Genomic DNA, 23,046 nt, shown 5'->3' with positions numbered 1-23,046 from the left:
AAAAAGATCCCATCCCTTCATTACTTTGTCCACAAATTAGCCCTAATTTCTGACTCACCAGTGTTAGTCCATTGATTTCCCATCCCACACTTCTCTTGTTTACCAGGCATGCTCTTGTCAGTCCTTCAGTTTTGTCAGGAGGCCTTTTTGTTTGGATTAATTCACTCTGTCTCCCTTTTGCACCTTTCCTCAACAACATTTGTCGTTATAGATTATTGTGACAATTAACTGTCACTCACTTTTGACAGTTGAGCTCACTAAGGTAAATTTGGAGGCCCAGTTATCACAACATAATATGCCTGTGTCTTTGTAGGACAGGGACTCAACTATTTACACATATACGGCCTTATTTAAAGCCTACTGAAGTCAATGGAAAGATACCTGTTAACTTCAATGGACTTTGGATCAGGTCTTTAAACTCCACTCTTCCACTGGACCCATTTGGAGATCCACATGCCATCCAGGTCCTATCAGATTTTCATATCAGCCAGTAACAATGACAGATGGTTTAACACATTCTCTATGAATATACACAAAATGGTGAACTTAACATTTAAAAAATCTTCCCCTAACCATTTTCTATTAAAATGGTTTTGATAAAATTTGTCTTTAAAAAGGCTTCTCGGGTAAAGTTTTATGAAGTAGAGAAAAGACTAATCTTGAGAAAAGAGACAACACTATAATAAAGATCAAACTGCACTCCAAAAATGGCCACATTATTAAGTATTTCTTTAAAATAAATTATTCAGTTTCACAACCTACATGTTATGGTTGCAGAGGTGTCGTTAATCTAGATATATTTCAATCTTTGAAAAAGAGCTTCGTAGGTGTGGAAGGATGATTTGAGCTTTTCTCAAATATCCTTCAACTAGTCCCAGTCTCCCAAACCTTGGAAAACAACCTTTTGGGCTAAGATCAAACATGCAAAATTTCAGCATAAAAGGAAACATGATCAGAAAATTACGAGCATCTGGAAACAGGAAGATACAAGGGAAATCATTTTGCAATGTAATTATAGATTTTGCAATCAGCAAAAACTGTAATACATCAATTACTTTGCCCACAGCTGAAGTGCAGCTACCTCTAGGGTGGAGAGTGACATCTGTGTAAGTGATGCGCAGTTTTAACATAACTACCGAGGACATGAAAGGGTGATCCAATGCCCCTTGAAGTACATCTTTCCTTTGATTTTAAGGGGTGATGGATCAGTCAATATTGTATCAAAAGGAAAATCGAGAGGGAATTTATAATATAATTCTCCAAACTGTAGTGGCACAGGATGCCAGATGATAGTTAATACGTGTACTCTTATGAGAAGTGCCATGAACTTTAATAGGTGCTCTCAGGTGTTCACACGTCTGCAGTTAAATGATAGTTCCCTGTGACTACTGCCTCAGTGTAGCTTTTATGACTGAATGTATACAAGTCATATGAACATAAACTTGCAGGTTTATATTAATTAGTTACTGTACTCTTTGCGCAAAGAAACAGCAAAGATCCTCTCAAATTTAAAGAAAATTTTAGCAAACTTTAGAGTTCTCCAAAACTGGGTTGTTTACAGTGATATTTAACTAGCAGTTGTAACATACACAGCTCGAGTGTTGTAAAAATCATATCTGTCCATGCCAAAACTTAAACTTCTGACAGCTCATGATTTTGCAAGTTCTTTTCCATGAGACAAACAAAAGCTAGCAGTGCTGGATTTGTAGCAAAGGGCACCTCTGAAGCATTGCCATTTTTCACCAGATACACCTATTGCTTCCCCATATTACATAGAGAGGAAACTGCCTTGGCTGTGGAGGAGGAACTAAGAAATATTGGTCCAGCCTGATCTTAAATCATTATGGCTATGACAGGCATTCCTACACATGATGCATGAGTAGCAGCAAATAAGGTCAATGTGTTGTTCTCCTTAGCTGTTAATGCTCCATGGACTGAAGTGCCTTAGCTTGTTGTTTAAATTAACATTTGCTTTCTTTCCCCAAAACCTAGATACAAAATATACAGAGTAATTAAATCTATGTCTGATTAGCAAAGATTGTACTCCAACTTTATTCACTTCTGGCACATTTAGCCTCTCCCCGAACCGCTTTACGACTACCCTACATTTATTTAGTTTTTCATATTGATGAACCCCGATATAATTAACAAACTATGGGTAGATCCTCCGTTGGTGTAAGGCAATGTGGCACCACTAAAATTAATAGAGCTGTGCTGATTTACAACAACTGATGATCTAGCTCTATGCACCTACACAAGAATTGCTTCATGCACCAATAATATGGATTTCCCTGGGGGTAGAATCCAGACTTTTTGTTTGATAACTCATAGCAACACTACATCTGTTTTAATCCAGGAAGTGAAGACTATCTTCGGGGGAGGGGGGATAGCTCAGTGGTTTGAGCATTGGCCTGCTAAACCCAGGGTTGTGAGTTCAATCCTTGAGGGGGCCATTTGAGATCTGGGGCAAAAATTGGGGATTGGTCCTGCTTTGAGCAGGGGGTTGGACTAGATGACCTCCTGAGGTCCCTTCCAACCCCGATATTCTATGAGTCTATGATCTTGTTGGGTTTAAATTTCAGTTGGAATGTTGGCAAAGTGAATTTAACTCAAATTTGAATTTGGCTATAACTCCCCTGCTTATGCAAAAGCTTTCCTATATCACTGATAGGCCAAAACTGCCTGGACCTCTGTCTCCTATCTCATCAGAAGGCAACTCAGCAGCCCAGTTCTCCCTAGAACCTTTTTGGTACTGGTTCAGAACTGATTCAGAGACCTTCTCCACAATTTCCAAGGGTCAGCCCCACTAGTGGCAGCAATGGTGGAGGCTACAATAAAGACAGGCCTCCTGTCAAACGGGGCTAGATGGCCTGGAGATAAAATACTATCACATGACAGCATCTACCAGTGCCACCACCAATGGTGCTGCATTAGTAGGCCAAGCGTTCCTAGCATAGGCCTAGCCAGAGAGAAATATCTGCCACATAATCATCAACACCCCTTCCTGGGGTTTTCCTTATTAGCCAAGTACGACGCAGGTACAATCTGCTTGGACTGTGAGATCTGAAGAGACTACAGGTGGCATGGCTGCTGCTAGAGAAGAGTCACAGTGGAGTTATTTGAATGTCCGTTGAAATTCAAATATACACCACAGAAGCATTGCTTTGATTAAAATAGTAAGAGGCCATAACTAGCCTTTTAAATCTGCTTTGGTTCCTTTTCTGGCAGCTACTGTTGCTCCACTTTATGCTGGGGAAGATGATGCTCCAACAAACAGCCTGCAGAAGTTATGCTAAGCATAGAGCATCCAGTGCTCTCCTCCCTGCCATAGAGCAAGCAGCATTTTCATCGGGCTGCCTGCAGGGGTTGGAATCATAAACCTGTGTACTCAAATCAGGGCTCCCAAATGGCATGAGAATGGAAAGTGTCTGTGCCACAAGTTCTACACTTATTTTAATATCACAATAAAACATTTACATAATTTAATTAGATTATGTAAATGCTTGCTCTAATTTGAATCTTTGAAATCATAATTCTATGCTCTAAATTATGCAAATATTGAAATACTTTTCACAGCAGTTGAAGTAAAAACACAAGCCATGCAAGTCTACCTCATGTCATCTTGCTGTTTTCTAACTAGTGGAGTCCACATGAAATGCTCAATTAATCCTAATTTTTCTATTAATATTTTCCATGCAACAAGGCAGTATTTCCTGCTTTAATTTTAACTCCAAACCCAATTTAAAATTGTGAAATGTTTTGCAGATTATATCTATAACCTAGCAAAGAGCAGTCAATATTTTAACAAGAGGTTCCCACAAAAGTGCTCCCCCTTTCTCTTTGTCTGATAAAGCTTGTATCTCGGGAGTGAGCAGGCTTGCAGAAAGGACAAGTGCTACTGCACTCGTTCCTGGAAGCACCTTGCTCTATCTCTCTTTGAACTGAGCTTTGAGAGAGCAACACCACTTTTAGCAAACAAATTTATACTAAGTGAACTTGTTTGCCCTTTGCTCCGGAAAAGTGTCCTGGATAAATGATAGCGTTAGCACAATGCTTAGCTCATGCAATTTTTGAGCGGATCTCTATCCCACAGAAATGATTTTCATAGAATCATAGAATATCAGGGCTGGAAGGGACCTCAGGAGGTCATCTAGTCCAACCCCTTGCTCAAAGCAGGACCAATCCCCAACTAAATCATCCCAGCCAGGGCTTTGTCAAGCCTGACCTTGAAAACTTCTAAGGAAGGAGATTCCACCACCTCCCTAGCTAACCCATTCCAGTTTTTCACCACGCTCCTAGTGAAAAAGTTTTTCCTAATATCCAACCTAAACCTCCCCCACTTCAACTTGAGAGCATTACTCCTTGTTCTGTCATCTGCTACCACTGAGAACAGCCTAGATCCATCCTCTTTGGAACCCCCTTTCAGGTAGGTGAAAGCAGCTATCAAATCCCCCCTCATTCTTCTCTTCCGCAGACTAAACAATCCCAGTTCCCTCAGCCTCTCCTCATAAGTGATGTGTTCCAGTCCCCTAATAATTTTTGTTGCCCTCCGCTGGACGCTTTCCAATTTTTCCATGTCCTTCTTGTTGTGTGGGGCCCAAAACTGGACACAGTACTCCAGATGAGGCCTCACCAATGTCGAACAGAGGAGAACGATCACATCCCTCAATCTGGTGGCAATGCCCTACTTATACATCCCAAAATGCCATTGGCCTTCTTGGCAACAACGGCACACTGTTGACTCATATCCAACTTCTTGTCCACTGTAACCCCTAGGTCCTTTTCTGCAGAACTGCTGTCTAGTCATACGGTCCCTAGTCTGTAGCGTGAGGAGCAGCTCACGTGAACTGACTGGAATCTGTAATAACCTCAGGTAGCTTCCCCCTGCACCTCATGTCTCTCCTTGCAGGCAGTGTGGGAAAAGCCACATAACAATTACTCCCTCTTTCTCTCCAGCTGACTCTCTCTTCTGATTATGGAAGTCCCACTCAGACACATTTGTCCACTGCACTTCTAGCTCTTGGTGATGGCCAGTCCAAAACACTGCAAAATTCAAATTCTGACTTGAGCAATAAGGTGTAGTGGAGCAGGAACCATGTTATCTTCAGCCATAGCAGTACAAAGCCTTATAACAAAGTCACAGCACTCCACTCCACTAGCTGACAGATAACCCTGAGACAAGATATAAAATCATAGTCAACTAGGAAAGTTTACCCAAACCAGAGGAAGAGATTCAAACCACATTATCACTGAAAACAGCAAATTAAAACAGAGACCTGAAACATGAATTCTGTTAGCAAACTGAATCCAAATGCCTGCCATTTATGATTCTGACAGGAGAGTGAGAACAGTTGAAGTTCTTTGGCATATGCTTTGCAAAGTTTAAATAGCTCCTATTGCTGATGAAGTTTCCATTTGTACTTTTGCAGACAACCTACTATACCCCCTCCCCACAAAAATATGTCTGCCAGATTTTTCCTGTGGTATTCAGATTAGACAAAGCAAAGAAAAGAGCAGCAACATCACAAGTATCTGTTACTCAATCTACCCACTAGCTCCTAAAGACAAAAGCTAGCAACTGATCTTTCAAACAAGTTGTATGTGCTGCAGGCATCAAATCAAACTCTTTTGCAGCTTTGGATCTCAACAGCGTCATCATCATGTTCCTGGAGGATAAATGAGGCTTTGTTAAATCTGATACCACCCCAAAAAACAAGTAGGGTGCTTATATTATTATAACAGCACCTATGGAAGCATAAACTTATTCTGGGAGCAATATTAGATTTTGGTCAAAATATTGTGTGCGTTTGTGTATGTGTATACATGTGTGGTGCCTCAGTTTCCCCATATATAAAATGGGGATGATATCAACCTCCTTTGTAAGGCACTTTGAGATCTGCTAATAAATGCACTGTATCACAGCTAGGTCTTATTATTATTTAGTGTGGCACTGGTAAAAAGTTGTAGAACATGTTGAGATTCCACATGGTGTTACTTCATGAGACCAGGTAGTATAAATCATAAACTGTGAACAAGAATTATCTAATTTCAGTCCACTTAAAGACTAATTTCAAGTATTCTTTTCTGTCCTCATTATTTCCTGCATATGCCGAAGATGGCTCATTACTTTCTACAGCTTCAACTCTGTGTCCCATTTCTTATTTATAAGAACCCATTTAAAAGAATGCATATGATTACTTTCTTCATCTCACACACATAAATAGGTAGTGCTTGCCCCCATTATAAACATCACTAATATGTGCAAGACAATGCATCATCCATTCTTTACTGCATAGATGGGATATCTCAGTTTACAATATATTTGTTAGTGTTCTGGATTATGAGTTTGTATGAAAATCTGAAGAGTACAACCAAACTAGAAATCCACCAATCTTATCCAGTCTCTTGAATTTAAAAACATCTGTTCTTGTCTATCTCCCTGCACCTTGAAGTTTTATAGATCAGTACCACAGTTGCTATCTTCCAGTCTTTTGGTATTCAGTTTCCTATTGATCTTCAGAAACTGCCAGGGGTTCAGGGAATATGTCCACAAATTTTATTAACACCCTAGGATGCATCTCATCCAGACTTGCTGATTAGGATGCACACTGTTTGGATTTTCCACGTATTCTCTTGCCCACTTTGTATCATGCATATTTTTAAAAGCTTTTCCATACTTCTGGCCACCAAAATCCTGGACTCAGGGCACATGCTGAGTAAATAGGCTGTTTGCTATAAGGGTACGTTAGAGGTCCCTCCCAACCAGCCCAGCTGTTTGCCTGCTGCTGTGATAGCTTCAGGGCTGCAGCAGCCTGCATACTTGTCATGAGTCCCTACATGGGGTTGGTTGGTGGATCTAGAACAGGGGTGGCCAACCTGAGCCTGAGAAGGAGCCAGAATTTACCAATGTATATTGCCAAAGAGCCACAGTAATACGTCAGCAGCCCCCGCATCAGCTTCCCCCTCCCCAGCTCCCAGTACCTCCTGCCCACTGGCAGCCCCGCCGATCAGCGCCTCCCCCTCCCTCCTAATCAGCTGTTTTGTGGCATCCAGGAGGCTGGGGGAGGGAGAGGAGTGAGAGCATGGCAGGCTCAGGGGAGGGGGCGGGAAGGAGTGGAGTGGGGTCAGAGCCTGTGACAGAGCCGGGGTTGAGCAGTGACACCCCCAGCACATTGGAAAGTTGGTGCCTGTCGTTCCAGCTCCGGAGTCGGTGCCTATACAAGGAGACGCATGTTAACCTCTGAAGAGCCGCATGTAGCTCCGGAGCCACAGGTTGGCCACCACTGATCTAGAATCACAGATCCATTCATCATCTCCTCCTTTCCAAAGCCGTCTTCTATGCTAGAGCACTAGGATCCCCTTACAATGCTGTGTCCTTGATGTCAGGGGATGTGCCAGTTATGGAAGGAGCAGGATTTCCTCAAAAGAGCCCCGGATTCTATCCTTTAGCAAGTGAGTCAGTGCGGTAACAGCATTGTAATTCAGGATTTTTAGTAACTGTATTTTGAGCTTGTCTATCTAAAATATTTCAAAGCCAACTATCACCATAATGTATCTCAAGTAGATACTAAAGAGAGAATTTAAAAGAGTGTTCAGTAAGTTAGCAATTCTAGAATCATCTTCTTGTTTAATTTCCCTACTTGTACATTAATGGGTGTTTAGCATTCCAGAGTCATCCAGCAGATCCTTCTACAGAGAAGTTTCTTTATAAGATTTTAAGGTTCTTTTGGTGTATCAGCTTTCTCTTTTTGTAAGCCTTTCTTATCTGACTCACCCCCCATCTTTCCTTTAACTTCATTTACAGTCTATTTTTCCGTCTTTCCTATTTCTGTTTTCCAAGTTGATCTTTCCCTGCTCTTGTCTTTTCCAATTCACTTTTCATTCTATATTTGTCAGTCTCCCTTTCACTTTTTTCCCCTCCTTTGTCTTTTTCTTGTTCGCCAAATCTCCTGTGTGTCATTTTCTTCTCACTTCACTAGCCTCTTACTGACTGAAGTGGCAGGTGGAATGAGCAGAAGCAATGTGCAAATTGATTTGGAGAGTATCCATGATTTGGAGCTTGGCATTTCCTTTTCTAAGCAGAGCGGTCATGGATTCTCTGCAAATGGATTTGCACATCACTCCCAGTCATCAGTCCACCTGCCTTTTCAGACCAGTTCAGGAAGACCAGGAACAGATTTCTGTAACATTTAGAACTGCATCTACATGACAGATCCCCCAGCAAAATATCATGCACAGTACCCTCCCCTACCCAACAGGCAAAAGTTTAGAACAGGGATTGGCAACCTTTGGCATACGGCCCACCAGGTAAAGCCCCTGGTGGGCTGGGCCGGTTTGTTTACCTGCAGTGTCCAAAGGTTTGGCCGATCGCAGCTCCCACTGGCCGTGGTTTGCCATCCCAGGCCAATGGGGGCTGCGGAAAGTGGCGTGTGCTGAGGGATGTGCTGGCCGCCCTTCCAGTAGCCCCCATTGGCCTGGGACAGCAAACCATGGCCAGTGGGAGCCGGGATTGGCCGAACCTGCGGATGCCGCAGGTAAACAAACTGACCAGGCCGCGTGCCAAAGATTGCCAATCCCTGGTTTAGAAATAGTAATAGAAATAGAAATATTAGAAGAATAGCAATAGAAATAGTCACAATAGTTAGCTCGGCCTAAACCCAGATAACAGCTGCATGCATGTAGTAATGAAAGATTTTAAAATTTACTATTAATGAATATTGAATACAGTTCCTCGATCTCAACTATTTTTATAACAGCAAAAGATTTCTTAACGAGTTCAATTCAATTTCATTTAATTGTTTTTGTAAAGTGGGACACAGCTACATCTGCACCCTGGATAGTGCATTAATGTGAGTGGGACTCTGTTAGAGTCAGGGTTAGTCTACCCTGATGAATAAGTTTCAAACACTCAGGTTGTAAACTTCAGTATATTTAGAGATATGCCAGTCTGAGAGATTTAGGAATTCAAAGTGAAGTGTCCAAATATAGACCTAGATCTAGATATCTGAAGTTGTCAACTGCACTGAGGTGGCCAAACTGTATTATAACCCTAATACTATTATTCTTTTCCAGTTCTATCATTGTTCTTAATCCACTTCATATTTCATCTTTTCTACATGACTTTGTAAAATGAGAGGATTAAAAATGTGTGCCAGAAATAAGGAGAATGGGTTTAGAGCAAATGTCAAGGCTACCCATGCCCTCAATACTTATTTTTCATTAGCTTTAGTGTTGACAAGTAATTCATTAACATCATGAGCTTGAGGACTGGTCAAGCTAATTTTAACACTAACGAAGGCAAAGTTTGTCAGTACTGATTTTTTTTTTTTAATTTAACGTTTTTATTTAAGGTGGGTGAAATTTCAAACCTATCCTAACAAAAGGAAGACAATCACATTGACTTCAATGGGCTTTGGATCAGGCCTAAATTGCTTATTAAGAATATTCAAAATTCCTTGCAGAACCTCTTCACTCAAATTGACTATGCCATCAATACCTCTCCAACTGCCTTTTCAAGCATTTGAATAGTTTTGTAGTACGTACATTAATGAAGCACTGGTGGAAAGCTTTTACTGCTCGTCTTGCACCCGTGGCTAAAGAGAGGGGTTTAATTCTCCAACACAGGATCTGACGCTTTCAGTAATACTAAAATTCAATTTAAAAAGTTTAAACTTCTTAGACATTGTAGTTCTCAAAGACCAAAAATCAAAACCAAACCATTAAGAACAGTGTTTAAAGGTTGTGCGTCTCCTGTCCGTGTCACCCTTTGCTTCAAATGGTTTTCAGTGGTATGCTGCAATGCCCCATGTTCTGAGATCATGTAGAAAACTATCTGGATGATGTGTGCAAGTTGACAGAAAAGCAGTTCCATTTCACCGAAAAATTCAGGGTTTTGAAGTTTGTTTTTGTTTCAATGCAGAACGAAATTGAGACCTTTAGAATTTTTTCTCAAGACCTATTCCAGAACAGTCAAAATCCCAGTGGCCAGGACACTTTTTGGGATATGGGAGACAAGGATCTAGTACCTGGTCTGCCTCATTTGGTTCCAGGACTTGAACCTGCGTTTCCCACCTTCCAGGTGAGTGCCCTGACCTAGCCATTGGGATATGGAGTCAGTTTCTCTCATCATCTTTTGTTGGAGCGGTTTCACTTCATATAAATAACTATTCACTGAGTCAGAGAAAGACACTGACTCTGTAGCCCAGCGACTAGTTTAGGGCACTTGCCTGGGACGTGGGAGATCCTCATCTGAATCAGGCAGTCCTGAGTCTCCTACCTACCAGGTGAATGCTCTGAACCACCAGGCTTTTGTCTATTCTATTCTAGGGTTGGTCTGTCTCTCCCAATTCAATGTGAAATTCCATCCTGGCCTGAGAAACATTCTGGACAAACAGTTTTGTCAAAACAGACACATTTCCATATTTTGGTTTCAACAAATCAGCTTTTCCGATGAAAAATTCTGGAAGAGCTCTACTCCATAGCATATCTGCCAGTGAGTGAAAAAGGGTGGGTTTCCTAACAAAGCAATTTCCATAAACAATACAGGGGTTTTGAAAGAATTTTACCTCTGATTGAGATGGAAGGATTTTCTAAGTTTCCTTAAAGTACAACTTACAACTGAACCAGAGGATTGTCAGAAAGAAAAGTGCAGCGAGGGTGTGTGGTGGGGAAGAGAAGGGCAATGTGAAAGCTTGAGAGTATGAAAAAATTAATTCTCCTCTTGTCTTATAGTGGTGGTTCCCAAACTGGGGTTTGTGAACCCCTGGGGTGCATGAAATGTTACAGGGGGTTCCCGGGAAAAAATTCCCACTGGTGGACAGAGCTGTCCTTAGGGACCCCAGTCAGCACAGGGCCAGCAGCCCAGAGTCCCTGGACTTCCGAGAGCTAAGCAGATCAAAGCAAGCATATCTATCACACTGAGGAGATTTAAACTTCAAGACTCCTTATTAGAAATGGAAAGGGAGGTGGATATTTTTTGCTGTTTTTAAAAATAAATAGGCAGCTAGTATTGTTTTTAAAAGTATTATGAAGAACAAGTTTAAGATTTGTTGTAACGGGCGTTGTTTGTCTGGACTGCTCAAATGTTTGCTTATGCTTATGTAGGAAGAACTCTTTGAGTTGGCTTCTTAAATACCTTCATGTTGTTTCACATCTGATACTCCCTGATGAAACAAAGGAGCCTTGTCTTATAACAGGCTTATTCAAAGTGATACAAGCTACGAAAGTGAGATCTTGGAAGAGTGTTGCCGTTTTCATAATGTAATAAAAATACTGTAATGATTAATAATAATTAATAATAAATAGTGTTTAATAAGCATGTCATAAAAACAAATTTTATATTTCCCAGAACACTGCTTTTATAATTTATGCTCAGATAAAGGAGAAAATCCCTGAAATATTAATTTTTAGGAGGGGGTTCGCGAGACTTGACATCCCATTCTCAAAAATTAAATTAGAAAGCAATAAACGTAAGTTGAAGACTTTTGCTAAGTACATTTGCTACTTCTATAGTATTTTAAATACTAACGTTATTTCTCTTTTTTGAAAGTCATTTTCATGTTACTGCGAGTGCTGATCACGTGGCTGGGATCAGTTTTAGACATGACAGCAAACTATTTAAATTTGATCCTCCTGTCCCCCTACTTCCATAGTTTTTGTTTTGTTTTAAATGTAATGGACCAAATTCTCAAGTTGGGTAAACTGATATGGCTCCACTGAAGGCAACGTAAAGACATCAAATTAGTCCAACAGAGTATGTGGTCCATACGTTAAAAATAACCAAAACAACAAATGTAGTCAAATTTGCTTCATGATTTTCTCATAACTGCAATGAAATTGCTTTGCCATCATATTGACTTTGTTGATGAAATAGCACTTCCAGTGACTGGTGTATACACATTCTGCAGCTAAGTGTTAAAGTTAAGTAGCACATATTAAGAACAGACTGCAGTTTTTCATGTCTAAAACATAACCATTTTTGTAGCTAAAATTTGTGGTTTTAAATATTAAAGCCACCTATGAAAGTCCATCCCACTCCTGGTTTTTGACAACCAAAAACTTAAAACACGTTTTACTCTTTGGAAAGCACTCTTTGTTAAAGCCAAGTGTATACGGGTTGGTAGCTCAGGCTCGGTTTCAGGCTTATGCAGTTTGAAATAGCTGAGATATTAAACTTTAGAAAAGTCATAATTTTTGAGAGTGGCATTCATTATGAAGGAGATACAGGCACCAGAGTAATACAAGTAAAAACCAATAACAACTAATTAGCTACAATTATTTCACTTCCAAAGGTTCTGCTACGCAAACTTTGAGACAGCCATGCATGGAATTCAACTGTTCTCTTTTTCTGGACACTCTGGCTTATACAATCAGTCACGTTTTCACAGTGTGATCCCATATCAGCAGCAGTGTCTACACAAAAAAATCACGTTTGGATGTATTTCGATCCAGCTACTGAGTAAGGACAAGTAAAGGTTAGTAGTAGGCTGCCCCTCAACAGCAACACCAGCAGTCACTATAGCAACAGCAGGAATAATAGGAGGAAGTTGGTATTGATCTTTCTATCCCTTGCTAGCAGCATTCTTCAGCTTAGCCTTACACTCTGTTGTTTACTGTACAATTGGCTACCATTAAAGAAGAAGTTCACATATCCCTGAGGTACAGAAGTTAGCTGGAAACAATAGTGCTTAGAAAGCAAGAGGGGCATAAAAAAAAAAAAACCACTGAGTTCTGCTCTAAGCACCTAAATACAACAGACAGCAAAGCAAGCAGCACAAGTGCAATCTGAGGAGGTCAATAAGTGTAGTCTTATTTTACGTGCCCTCCATCTAGATTTCAAATTTCCTGTGCATTCTCCTTCCGTCAATCTTAAGTATTTGTAACAGGCAAGTCACAGCAGTAGCTGACCTAGGTGCCAAAAATGGAAGAGGATTTGGCAAAGCATGGTCTGTGCTCAGTGGAAGCCCGTTGCAAGCAATGCAAGCACATTGTGGAATGGCACTGAGCCAAGAAAGACAGGAGACAGATTTCTTGCACCCATAGAAGAGACTTTCAAATTAACAATGGTGTAGCTACAGTGAGATTGGCACTCATATTAAAATAAATAAAAGACAACCAACTTCTAAAAGAGATTTTGCGTCAGACAGAGAAATCATCATTTATAACAAAAATGCCACATAATGTTGCGTACAATTGCCAAATCATGGCACAGTGTGTTGCCAACATTCCTGTATGGTTCAGCTGCAAAATATTTCATGCGGCTCTCTGTGCTGGCAGTCTGAATGAAAGTAATAGATTGTAGCTGTCTGCATGACTTCATCCTTACCTTTAACATTTCTGGTTAGGATAAACAAAGAAGGAAGAATGGTTTAAAATGTGGGAGTGAATTAGGAATGTTCTTCAGACCATTCCCCACTATATTTATAATCATTAAGGAATGAGCCAGAAGAGTTAACAGACTATGGTCCTAGCTAAGAACACTAGGCTGCTTATGTTGAAAAGAACGAAGAAAAAAATACTTTTGCAAGCCCGCAGATCCCTTTAGCCTTAGGTAGCACTGCCTTACTCCAATTTTTTTAAACTGGTACAAGAATAACTTCATCGAAATCAATTACACTAGCATAACACTGTAGTAATACAGTGGTATACTCAGCCACATATATCAAGAAACAGTCGAGTTTACAATAATTAGATAGGAATCATCACTTCATTAGAGTGATTATAGAAATCACACTAGCACAACTTCAGGAAAATATACCACCAGTGTCCCAACAATGCAAAGACAATGAAAACGTCAATTTCGCTTTTAGTCAAGTTTATTTTATTTTTTTATGTATTAATTATGTTTAAACGTTTACACCGAACAAAAAAGTACTGGACTTGGAAAACTAAACAATTATCAATACATTTCAAGCTTTTAAAAATGATGTCAAGATAATTATTATATCATAATCCAAACAAATTATAACAGTATATGATATTTAAGTGCTCTGGGAACTCTGTTAATAACAAGTCTCCCATCATAACTCAAAGAAGCAAAAAGCCATGGGTCTGCTGAGGACCATTCCACTGCATATACACTGTCTTCATGTTCTTCATAGGTAGCTATTATGCTGTCCTGAAGGGGCTCTTTAGTTCTGGAATGAAAATAGTAAAGAGCAGTGACTGTACCTGATTTATAAGGCACTATAAATGTCACAAACAAAGAAAGATATACAGGTCCTGATTTACTGTACAGCAGTGGGCTCTCTGGACACACCGTTGTACTCATGCCAGCCACTAATGCTTAGATTTTATAAAATATAGCATGATCATGTCAATATTAAAATGGCCATTAGTAGAGAGCAGTGATCGTCATTTTCACTACCTAAAATGTCAGTTGTTCACAGTTCTAGGAAGTTCTAGGTCTCATGAAAGAAACAACATATTGCCTACTCTAAGCACCTCCATGTTTTTTTTAAAAATGTAAGTATAGAGCATGACAAAAATGCAAATCATTATATAATTTTTTCCTGAGATTAACATACGGTTTAAGAGATGCCTCCCTCAAATACACCTCCCCCAGATTTTTATCCTTGTATTTATTTGTTTCCTAAGTGAATTTTGGATCTGTCAAAACTAGCTTTATGGCTGAATGCATAATGTAACCAATTATGAGACAGAGCTCAATCTGACCCCGAGTGTCTTTTGATGCAGTGGGCCGGATCCTGCAGTCCTTAGTCAGGCAAAGTTCTCATGGGAATGCTGCAGAACTGGGCCCATAATCTCAAGAGCAGTGGAAAAACAGAGGAAGGGAAGGGTTCAAACTACACCATATTAACCTTTCCTCTTCTCCTGTCCATTTCACAGAAGTATATAAATTAGGGCTGTCAAGCAATTAAAAAAATTATTTGCGATACTGTTAAATAACAATAGAATACCATTTGTTTTAAATATTTTTGGATGTTTACTACATTTTCAAATATATTAATTTCAATTACAACACAGAATACAAAGTGTAGTCTTCACTTTATATTTATTTTTGATTACAAATATTTGCACTGTAAAAAAAATGTATTTTTCAATTCACCTCAAATAATTACTGTAGTGCAATATCTATCATGAAAGTTGAATTTACAAATGTAGAATTTTGTACCAAAAAATTGCATTCAAAAATAAAACAATGTAAAACTTTAGAGCCTACAAGTCCACTCAGTCCTACTTCTTGGTCAGCCAATCACTCAGATACACAAGGCTGGTTATTATTTGCAGGAGATAATGCTGCTTTCTTCTTGTTTACAATGTCACCTGAAAGTGAGAACAGGCGTTCACACGGCACTGTTGTAGCTGGCGTTGCAAGATATTTACATGCCAGATGGGCTAAAGATTCATATGTCCCTTCATGTTACAACCACCATTGTGACAGATTTTCATTACCAATCTGCTTGGGATGTCAGCTGATCAGGCTGATGCTGCAGGATCTTTGGGGAGGAGATACAGAACACATCAAGTGTCTAAGTTTTAAAGCTTTATTGATAAAATAATAACATAACAGCAGAGAGTGCTGGGAACACTCCCACGTCACTTAGGGGAAGAAAGTAAGCATTAATGCCCCAAGCATTACCCACTTTCAAACTCACACATGCACTACCCAACACTGGCCAGGCCTGGGTGCAACGTCAGAAGAAGAGGGGGGTGGGTGTGGAAAGGGTGGACGGGAATGGTGTCCTAGGCCCAGGTCATCCAGGGATCTGCTGTTGATCTCCGAGCTGCTCCAGCTCTCAGGAGGGTTTTGAGTCCTGGGCTCCTTTGGGGGGTGAGGGGGGAATTTCACTTAGGGACCTCTGCTTCTGGTGCTCTTTGTGCCAATCCAAACCAGCTTGCTGTGGCCTCCTCGGTTTCCCAAAACATCTCGGCTCCAGAGACTTTTTTTTCCCTTTTATTGGCCTTTGCTGTTGCCATCTCATTTGTTCTCACTGTTCTCGCTGATATCTCTGTAGCTCTGCTCAACTTAGTTCTCCTCTTGTCATGGCTGGGCAGCTGCTGATTTCTCGTCGAGCCCATGACCTTGGGCCAAGGCCAGCATCTTATCTTCACACGGAGCTAGCTGAATTGTTGAGTTAACCCATTCTCTGCTCTTCTTCTTTCTCCTCCCCCTGGACTCTTGTATTTCGCAAAGGAAACTTCCACTCACACACCTTTGACCTTCCCCAAAATGCTTTGAAATGCTTGCAACAGTGTTAGCCACATACAATGCGGCTCTGCCTTCCGCAGAGACTCCCTGAGGGAAGGGGCCTTTGGGGTGTGACACCATTCCAGAGGACATGCTTCCATACTGATGATGGGTTCTGCTTGATAATGATCAAAAGCAGTGCAGACTGACGCATGTCCATTTTCATCATCTGAGTCAGAATCCACCAGCAGAAGGTTCATTTTCTTTTTTGGTGGTTTGGGTTCTGTAGTTTCCACATCAGAGTGTTGCTCTTTTCAGACTTCTAAAAGCATGCTCCACACCTCGTTCCTCTCAGTTTTGGACTGCACTTCAGATTCTTAAACCTTGGGTCGAGTGCTATCGGTACCTTCTTTGCGTTTTGTCAAATCTGCTGTGAAAGTGTTCTTAAAACGAACATGTGCTGGGTCATCATCCGAGACTGCTATAACATGAAACATATGCAGAATGTGGGTAAAACAGAGCAGGAGACATACAGTTCTCCCCCCAAGGAATACAGTCTCAAATTTAATTGATGTGTTATTTTTTTAACGAGTATCATCAGCATGGAAGCATGTCCTCTGGAACGATGGCCGAAGCACGAAGGGGCATATGAACGTTTAGCATATCCAGCATGTAAATACCTTGTAATGCCGGCTGCAAAAGTGCCATGCAAATGCCTGTTCTCACTTTCAGGTGACATTGTAAATAAGAAGCAGGCAGCAGTATCTCCTGTCAGTGTAAACAAACTTGTTTGTCTTAGTGATTGGCAGAATAATAAGTAGGACTGAGTGCATATATTTGTCATAAAAATAATAATATAAAGTGAGCACTGTGCACTTTGTATTCTGTGTTGTAATTGAAATCAATATTGAAAATGTAGAAAAACATCCAAAAATATTTAATAAATTTCAATTGGTATTCTATTGTTATAACTGCGATTAATCACGATTAATTTTTTTGAGTTAATCGCATCAGTTAACTGTGATTAATTGACAGTCCTAATATAAATATTAGCTCCAATAGAGAAACTTTCTTGTTTTTTTACCTTATATATCACCTAACACCTTTGAGCACATGATAATTGAGTGTTAAGACAGATATGGTCTTTTATACTACAAATGTTTAAAGAATGATGTGCATCCATTTTTAATTTCCAAAGTACACAATATGGATTGATATTATGATACTAGCAATGCACTCTCCTTTTCTTCCAATCCCTTTTTCTATCAGATGCCACTTCAGTACATTATTCTGTGCGGTGGTGGGTATTGAGTTTTCAGTGCATAACGTCAGATTTCTCTCCTGTCTGATGGAAATCAGTGAAGCTTTCAGAAGCATCCCCCTACCTCAGAAACAGACTTGTATTACAGCTGCCATCGTCCTACCAGAAGCATATGACAGAGAACCCTATGAATGGGACTCAATCACATTACAGCTATGATAGAAATGAAGTGTTGTTGGCTGTCTCTGTCCTTTTCCACTCGTCTCCCAGAGTTCAAAGCACGAATCTCTGTAAGAACAAGTGTAAAAACAAATCCGGTATTGAATTTGGTAATGAATTTGTATGGCTTGCAGGGCTGCATGTAGTATTAGTGCTGGTCTGCCTAACCAGCCCAACCAGCTGTGAATTTAAAATCACAATTAAGTTTAAATTCAATTAAATAACTAATGAAACTCTAATAACTGCAGTGTGATTCCTGATGTTTGGTTTCAAGGACCATCATCTTTTACTTATACTCTTTTAGGGAAACCACCATAAATGTCACAGAAGAGACGACATACAGCTTATAGATTAACTGTGAAGAGTAGGATGTATGCTGGAGAGCTCCTGAAAGTGTACTTTGATACACTCCATCTAATAACTGATCTACTAAGCCCACAATGCACATTTCATCTCCTCTATAGTGTTTTTCTGACTACTTCTTAACTGACACAGCTGGTTAAAAAAAAGTTGGTCATGTCCCCAGATAGCAATGTGCCTCATGCAATGCTCACCCACTTATCCAAAACTCCATTATTCTGAAGGTTTCAGATGTCTCTTTGGATAAGCAGGGGAGCAATGCATGGTGCATATTGCTGTCAAGGGACATGACCGACTTTCAGTTAACCAAGAGTCTCACTCAGTTAACAAGAGGCTGGATAAATAGGGATGGATAAACTGCTAGTTTACACTATTTTCTGTATGTAAGATGTGACTTTGGTGTATCAATTCCAATCATATATTTTGTACAGTTTAATGTAAAAAAGAGGGATTATATGTTGAGGAAAGAATCTTGAATCTACTGTTCTGAATTTCAGTTCTACTCTGCTATTTTGAACCTCATTTATTGTTCCTTCTTTGATGAATTTCCCATTGAGAATTAAAAGTTACCTGGTAGTATCCCTTAAGGAGAGCATATTATTAAAAATAATTCAGACCACATGAGCTCAGGACTAGACATGGTAGCATTTTACAGTTTCTTCCTCCATAATGACAGGTTTCAGAGTAGCAGCCGTGTTAGTCTGTATCCGCAAAAAGAAAAGGAGTACTTGTGGCACCTTAGAGACTAACAAATTTATCTGAGCATAAGCTTTCGTGAGCAACAGCTCACTTCATCGGATATAGGCCTGGCCTAGGGACATCGCTATTAAGGAGCTGAAGGAGGCATAACCTGTGGATCTCCTACATAAAAGATTAGATACTATACAAGATACTAAGGCAAACATTGAACACAGGATGAAAATTACTGCAGGAACAGCACAAAAGGTCCAGTAGAAACTTACTTCCACTTCTAACCTTGGAGATATTGTACATGCTCTGATGAAAGAAAGTAAGAAATTATCCTTTAAATTGTGCTACCTGGATAATTTTCCTAATGGGGATGCACCAGTATAGACAGTAGCAGATTAAGGACCAATATATCTGAAATGTGAGGATGCCAAGGAAGAAGAAATCAGAACAAAAGAGGTTTGCTTTACACACTAGAAATCTCTTGGAGACCAATCATTTTATCCCTTGCTCAGAGACATCCAAATAAAATGTTTGCTGGGTATACTGTGTCTTGTATTATTTTGGTAACCCAGGAATCCCAGAGGATATGCAGTTTGATACTATGTAAAGCTAGGCTGCTTACAGAGCTTCAGTTTCAGAATCCTAAAACATAGATTTTACCCGATCAAGTTGAAAATCAGTTTTATGCAGACTGAGAATCAGCTGAGACCACCATATATCAAATACTCTTTGGGTCACCTAGTAAATTTAGGCTGGGCTGGTTGGACAAAATTTACTTCAGTCAAGGAAACTGATGTTTTCATACAGTAAGCAAAGTGAGTGGTCAAGTGGCTCATCTAGAAAACAATTGATAAAATCAAGATTTAGATACAAACTTCTATTTATCTAAGAGTATGTCCACATGTACAGTGCTGCAGAGGCACAGCTGTACCACTGCAGCATGGGTGGTGAAGATCCTCTATGTTGATGGGAAAGAGCTCTCCCGTTGGCATAAAAAACCCATCTCTGCGAGATGCATAAACTAGGTCAGTGGGAGAAGCTCTCCTGCCGTCAGTGCTTACCCAAACACTCACGTCAGTGTAACTTATATCGCTCAGGGGGGTGGAATATTCAAACCCCTGAGTGATGTAAGTTTTGCGGACAAGGCTGTAGTGTAGACATACACTAAATTGCTCTTTAACTGTTTATATTAGAGTGTATTTAACAATGTTGCTATATTTCATTATCTATTATAGCTTTATTATTCCCTGACATAGCAATAAACAGCACCAGCTTGAGTCTGCAATTGCTGATTAACTCTTATTAGAATGGGAGTACTTGTGGCACCTCAGAGACTAACAGATTTATTTAAGCATAAGCTTTCGTGAGCTACAGCTCACTTCATGAGAATGTTTAACTGCTTTGTTCAAAAGGTTTTTATGATTAAAAGGAATATTACCAGTGATATGGTTCATCTAGTACACCAGAGGTTTAGATCCCTGGCCTGCTGCTTTCTTGGAGGAGTAGTTTGGCTGGATTATATTCTGGGTTTGTGTGTTTAAGAAACACACAGGCCATTATTTCTTCCTTGTAATAAATTTTCCTCAAAAAGTTGCTTTAGTGTCAACTTTTTAATACCATTTTAAGAGCTTCTTCTGAGCAGACATATTTACTTGCCTATCTGTTTATCTAGGTTCTTTTACTGCATCCATCCTAATATGGATCTATCTACATCTCCTACACAGTTTTGAGATCGGTGTCAGAGAGCTGGAACAGGGCTTTTTCTCTTTTTGTTATCCTATTTGTATAGCATGGCCACCACTAGCTTCTCCCATAAAAGGAGGGAAACTTTCATTTGACTAAATAAGTTTGAGGTTAACTGTGTTACAATCTTGTGTAACAAAGTTCCTGCTCTACCTTGGTGGGTCTTGCACTTACTGGCGGATTTGTTCACCTTGGAGCTTCACAGCAGCCCTCAGCTTGGCCGTTTTTCTGAACCCACAGTCCAGGTTGACTCCTCCTGTGTCTGACCAGGAGTTGGGAGGATTTGGGGAGAACCCGGGCCCACCCTCTACTCCGGGTTCAGCCCAGGGCCCTGTGGAATACAGCTGTCTAGAGTGCCTCCTCGAACAGCTATGCAACGGCTACAACTCCCTGGGCTACTTCCCCATGGCCTCCTCCTAACACCTTGTTTATCCTCACCATAGGACCCTCCTCCTGGTGTCTGATAATGCTTGTACACCTCAGTCCTCCAACAGTCGCGTTCTCACTCTCATCTCCTAGTGCCTCTTGCTCCCAGCTCCTCACACGCACACCACAAACTGAAATGAGCTCCTTTTCAAAACCCACGTGCCTTGATTAGCCTGCCTTAATTGATTCTAGCAGCTTCTTGATTGGCTGCAGGTGTTCTAATCAGCCTGTCTTAATTGTCTCCAGAAGGTTCCTGATTGTTCTGGAACCTGCCCTGTTACCTTACCCAGGGAAAAGGGACCTACTTAGCCTGGGGTTAATATATCTGCCTTCTATTACTCTCCTACAGCCATCTGGCCCGACCCTGTCACACTTGTAAGAGAAGCCCGTTTAGCTTTTGGATAATTGTTTTCATGTAGCATGCCGTTACTTCAAATTACTGCTCATGCTAACAATCACTTAGGTTTGCAGTGCTTGCGATTCCATATTATCATCAAAAACTTCAATAAAAAGAAGTTTAAAAAAAGAGAGACATCAGAAATCATTAATTCTCCATCAGAACTAAAATTAAATCTTGTTCAACCTAAAAATTGTTTAGAAATAAACCTAACCCAGTAGAGCGGCAACAATATACAGCAGGGGTGCCCAAAGCGCGGCCTGAGGGCCAAGCACACCCCACAGAGTTCTAAAATGCACCCTGCAGATACCCTCTTCCTGTAACTGCAGGGTAGAGCTGATCAGCTGCTGGATTTTATTGCTGGTAAACTCAACCAACATGGTATTTTTGTTGCTCTGCTAAGGAAGATACAAGTCCTAGAAAATATTATGGCTGTGTGAATTTATCTGATTTTAAAAAATTCCATCCAAATTTATATGCAAATTAGGAACAGCCTTCAGTTTCCTGTAGATTTCCAATTTGACCCTCATCATAGCCAATTTTGACAGCCTCAAAAATACAACATATCAGCTGAATAATACTCCTAGTAGACCTTATTTTTATATTACTTGCATGGGAAAGGATCGATGATTTTTAACCATTCATGCAATTGAAAGACCGGTCATTTTCTCACATTAATAAAACCTCAATTTCTCCAACAGAAACATCTTTAAAACACACAAAATCTGTATTTTAAAACAGATTGTCATTGCTGGTTAAATATGATATGTTTACTAACTTGAGTGAAGAAACTAATAGGAAATAATTATACATTTGTTAAAGACAAAATAATGTAAGAATGGGAAATTGCTGTTTTATTGGATTTGACCTAGTTTCTCAGACACCCTACCAACAAAGCCCCAACTACAAATTCTCCCACGAAGAATTCACATAAGCAGCTTTAAGTAAGTCACTTTGTCGGGTGATGCTACACTGTAATCTTACGATTTCTAGATTTCTCTTACTGAGATACAAAACCCACAATCTTTTCTAAAACAGTCAAGATTAACACTATGTTAGCTGTGGGAAAATACCTAAAACCTGCTTAAGTAAGATCATTTGGTAGAAGTGTTTGAGATCAATATTGAAATATATAAGTTTGCAGAATTTAAACAAAATAGATACATTACTAATAAAATGACGTAATTCAGATATTGCATAATATTTTTCCTAAATTTTAGAAATTAAAAGTAATCCGCAAGGGTGTGTTTGCGGGCAAGGTTTAGCTCTAGGACTGAAGAGAAAATTACTTATCTTATAGTAATTGGAGGTTCCTCGAGACACATTGTCCCGATCTGTATTCCACTAGGGAGTACATATGCGCTTCATGAGCCTTGAGTAGGAGAAGTTTGAAAGCAGTGTCCATTGGTCTGAAAATGTGCCCTGGCTTACCTCGTGCCTCTGATTGAAAAGAAAAAAGCAGGATGGAACAACTGCCTCTCCAGTTCCTGCTACACCTCGAATCCAAGAAGATGTGAAGATCTGAGGGAAGGAGGGTGGGTAGCAGAATACAGATAGAGACCGCACAATTCAAGAACCACAGTTACAATAAGATAAGTAACTTTCTCTTCCCCTTCGAGTGCCTGTCCCTGTGTGTATTCCACTGTAGGTGACTGAAAAGTAGTACTCAAATAGGAGGATGGTGCAAGGTCATAGATGGTAGAGTCAAATGAAGGACTGCTGTTCCAAAAGATATATCAGTAAAGGAGTCCTGTACTAAGGCACAGTGCCTAGCAAACATGTAGACTGAGCTCCACGTAG

At 40.1% G+C, this 23,046-nt stretch overlaps 1 protein-coding gene across 4 annotated transcripts in view; it reads right to left on the bottom strand.

Moving 5' to 3' along the window:
- Positions 1–13,793: 13,793 nt before the first annotated feature.
- Positions 13,794–23,046, bottom strand: part of EIPR1 (EARP complex and GARP complex interacting protein 1) — a 167,500-nt gene continuing 158,247 nt past the window's right edge. For 2 of the 4 annotated variants that reach the window (XM_073336101.1, XM_073336100.1), the window contains exon 6: positions 13,799–14,135. In XM_073336101.1, coding sequence (XP_073192202.1) covers positions 13,961–14,135 — 175 coding nt within the window. In that variant the 3' untranslated portion in view covers positions 13,799–13,960. Of the gene's footprint in view, positions 14,136–23,046 lie in introns of all 4 variants that reach the window. The other 2 variants (XM_073336099.1, XM_073336098.1) reach the window with 2 other exon arrangements.

The sequence above is a fragment of the Lepidochelys kempii genome, chromosome 3 (genome assembly GCF_965140265.1).
Source record: "Lepidochelys kempii isolate rLepKem1 chromosome 3, rLepKem1.hap2, whole genome shotgun sequence".
Lineage (NCBI taxonomy): Eukaryota > Metazoa > Chordata > Testudines > Cheloniidae > Lepidochelys > Lepidochelys kempii.
This window is presented reverse-complemented; position numbering and strand designations above follow the sequence as displayed.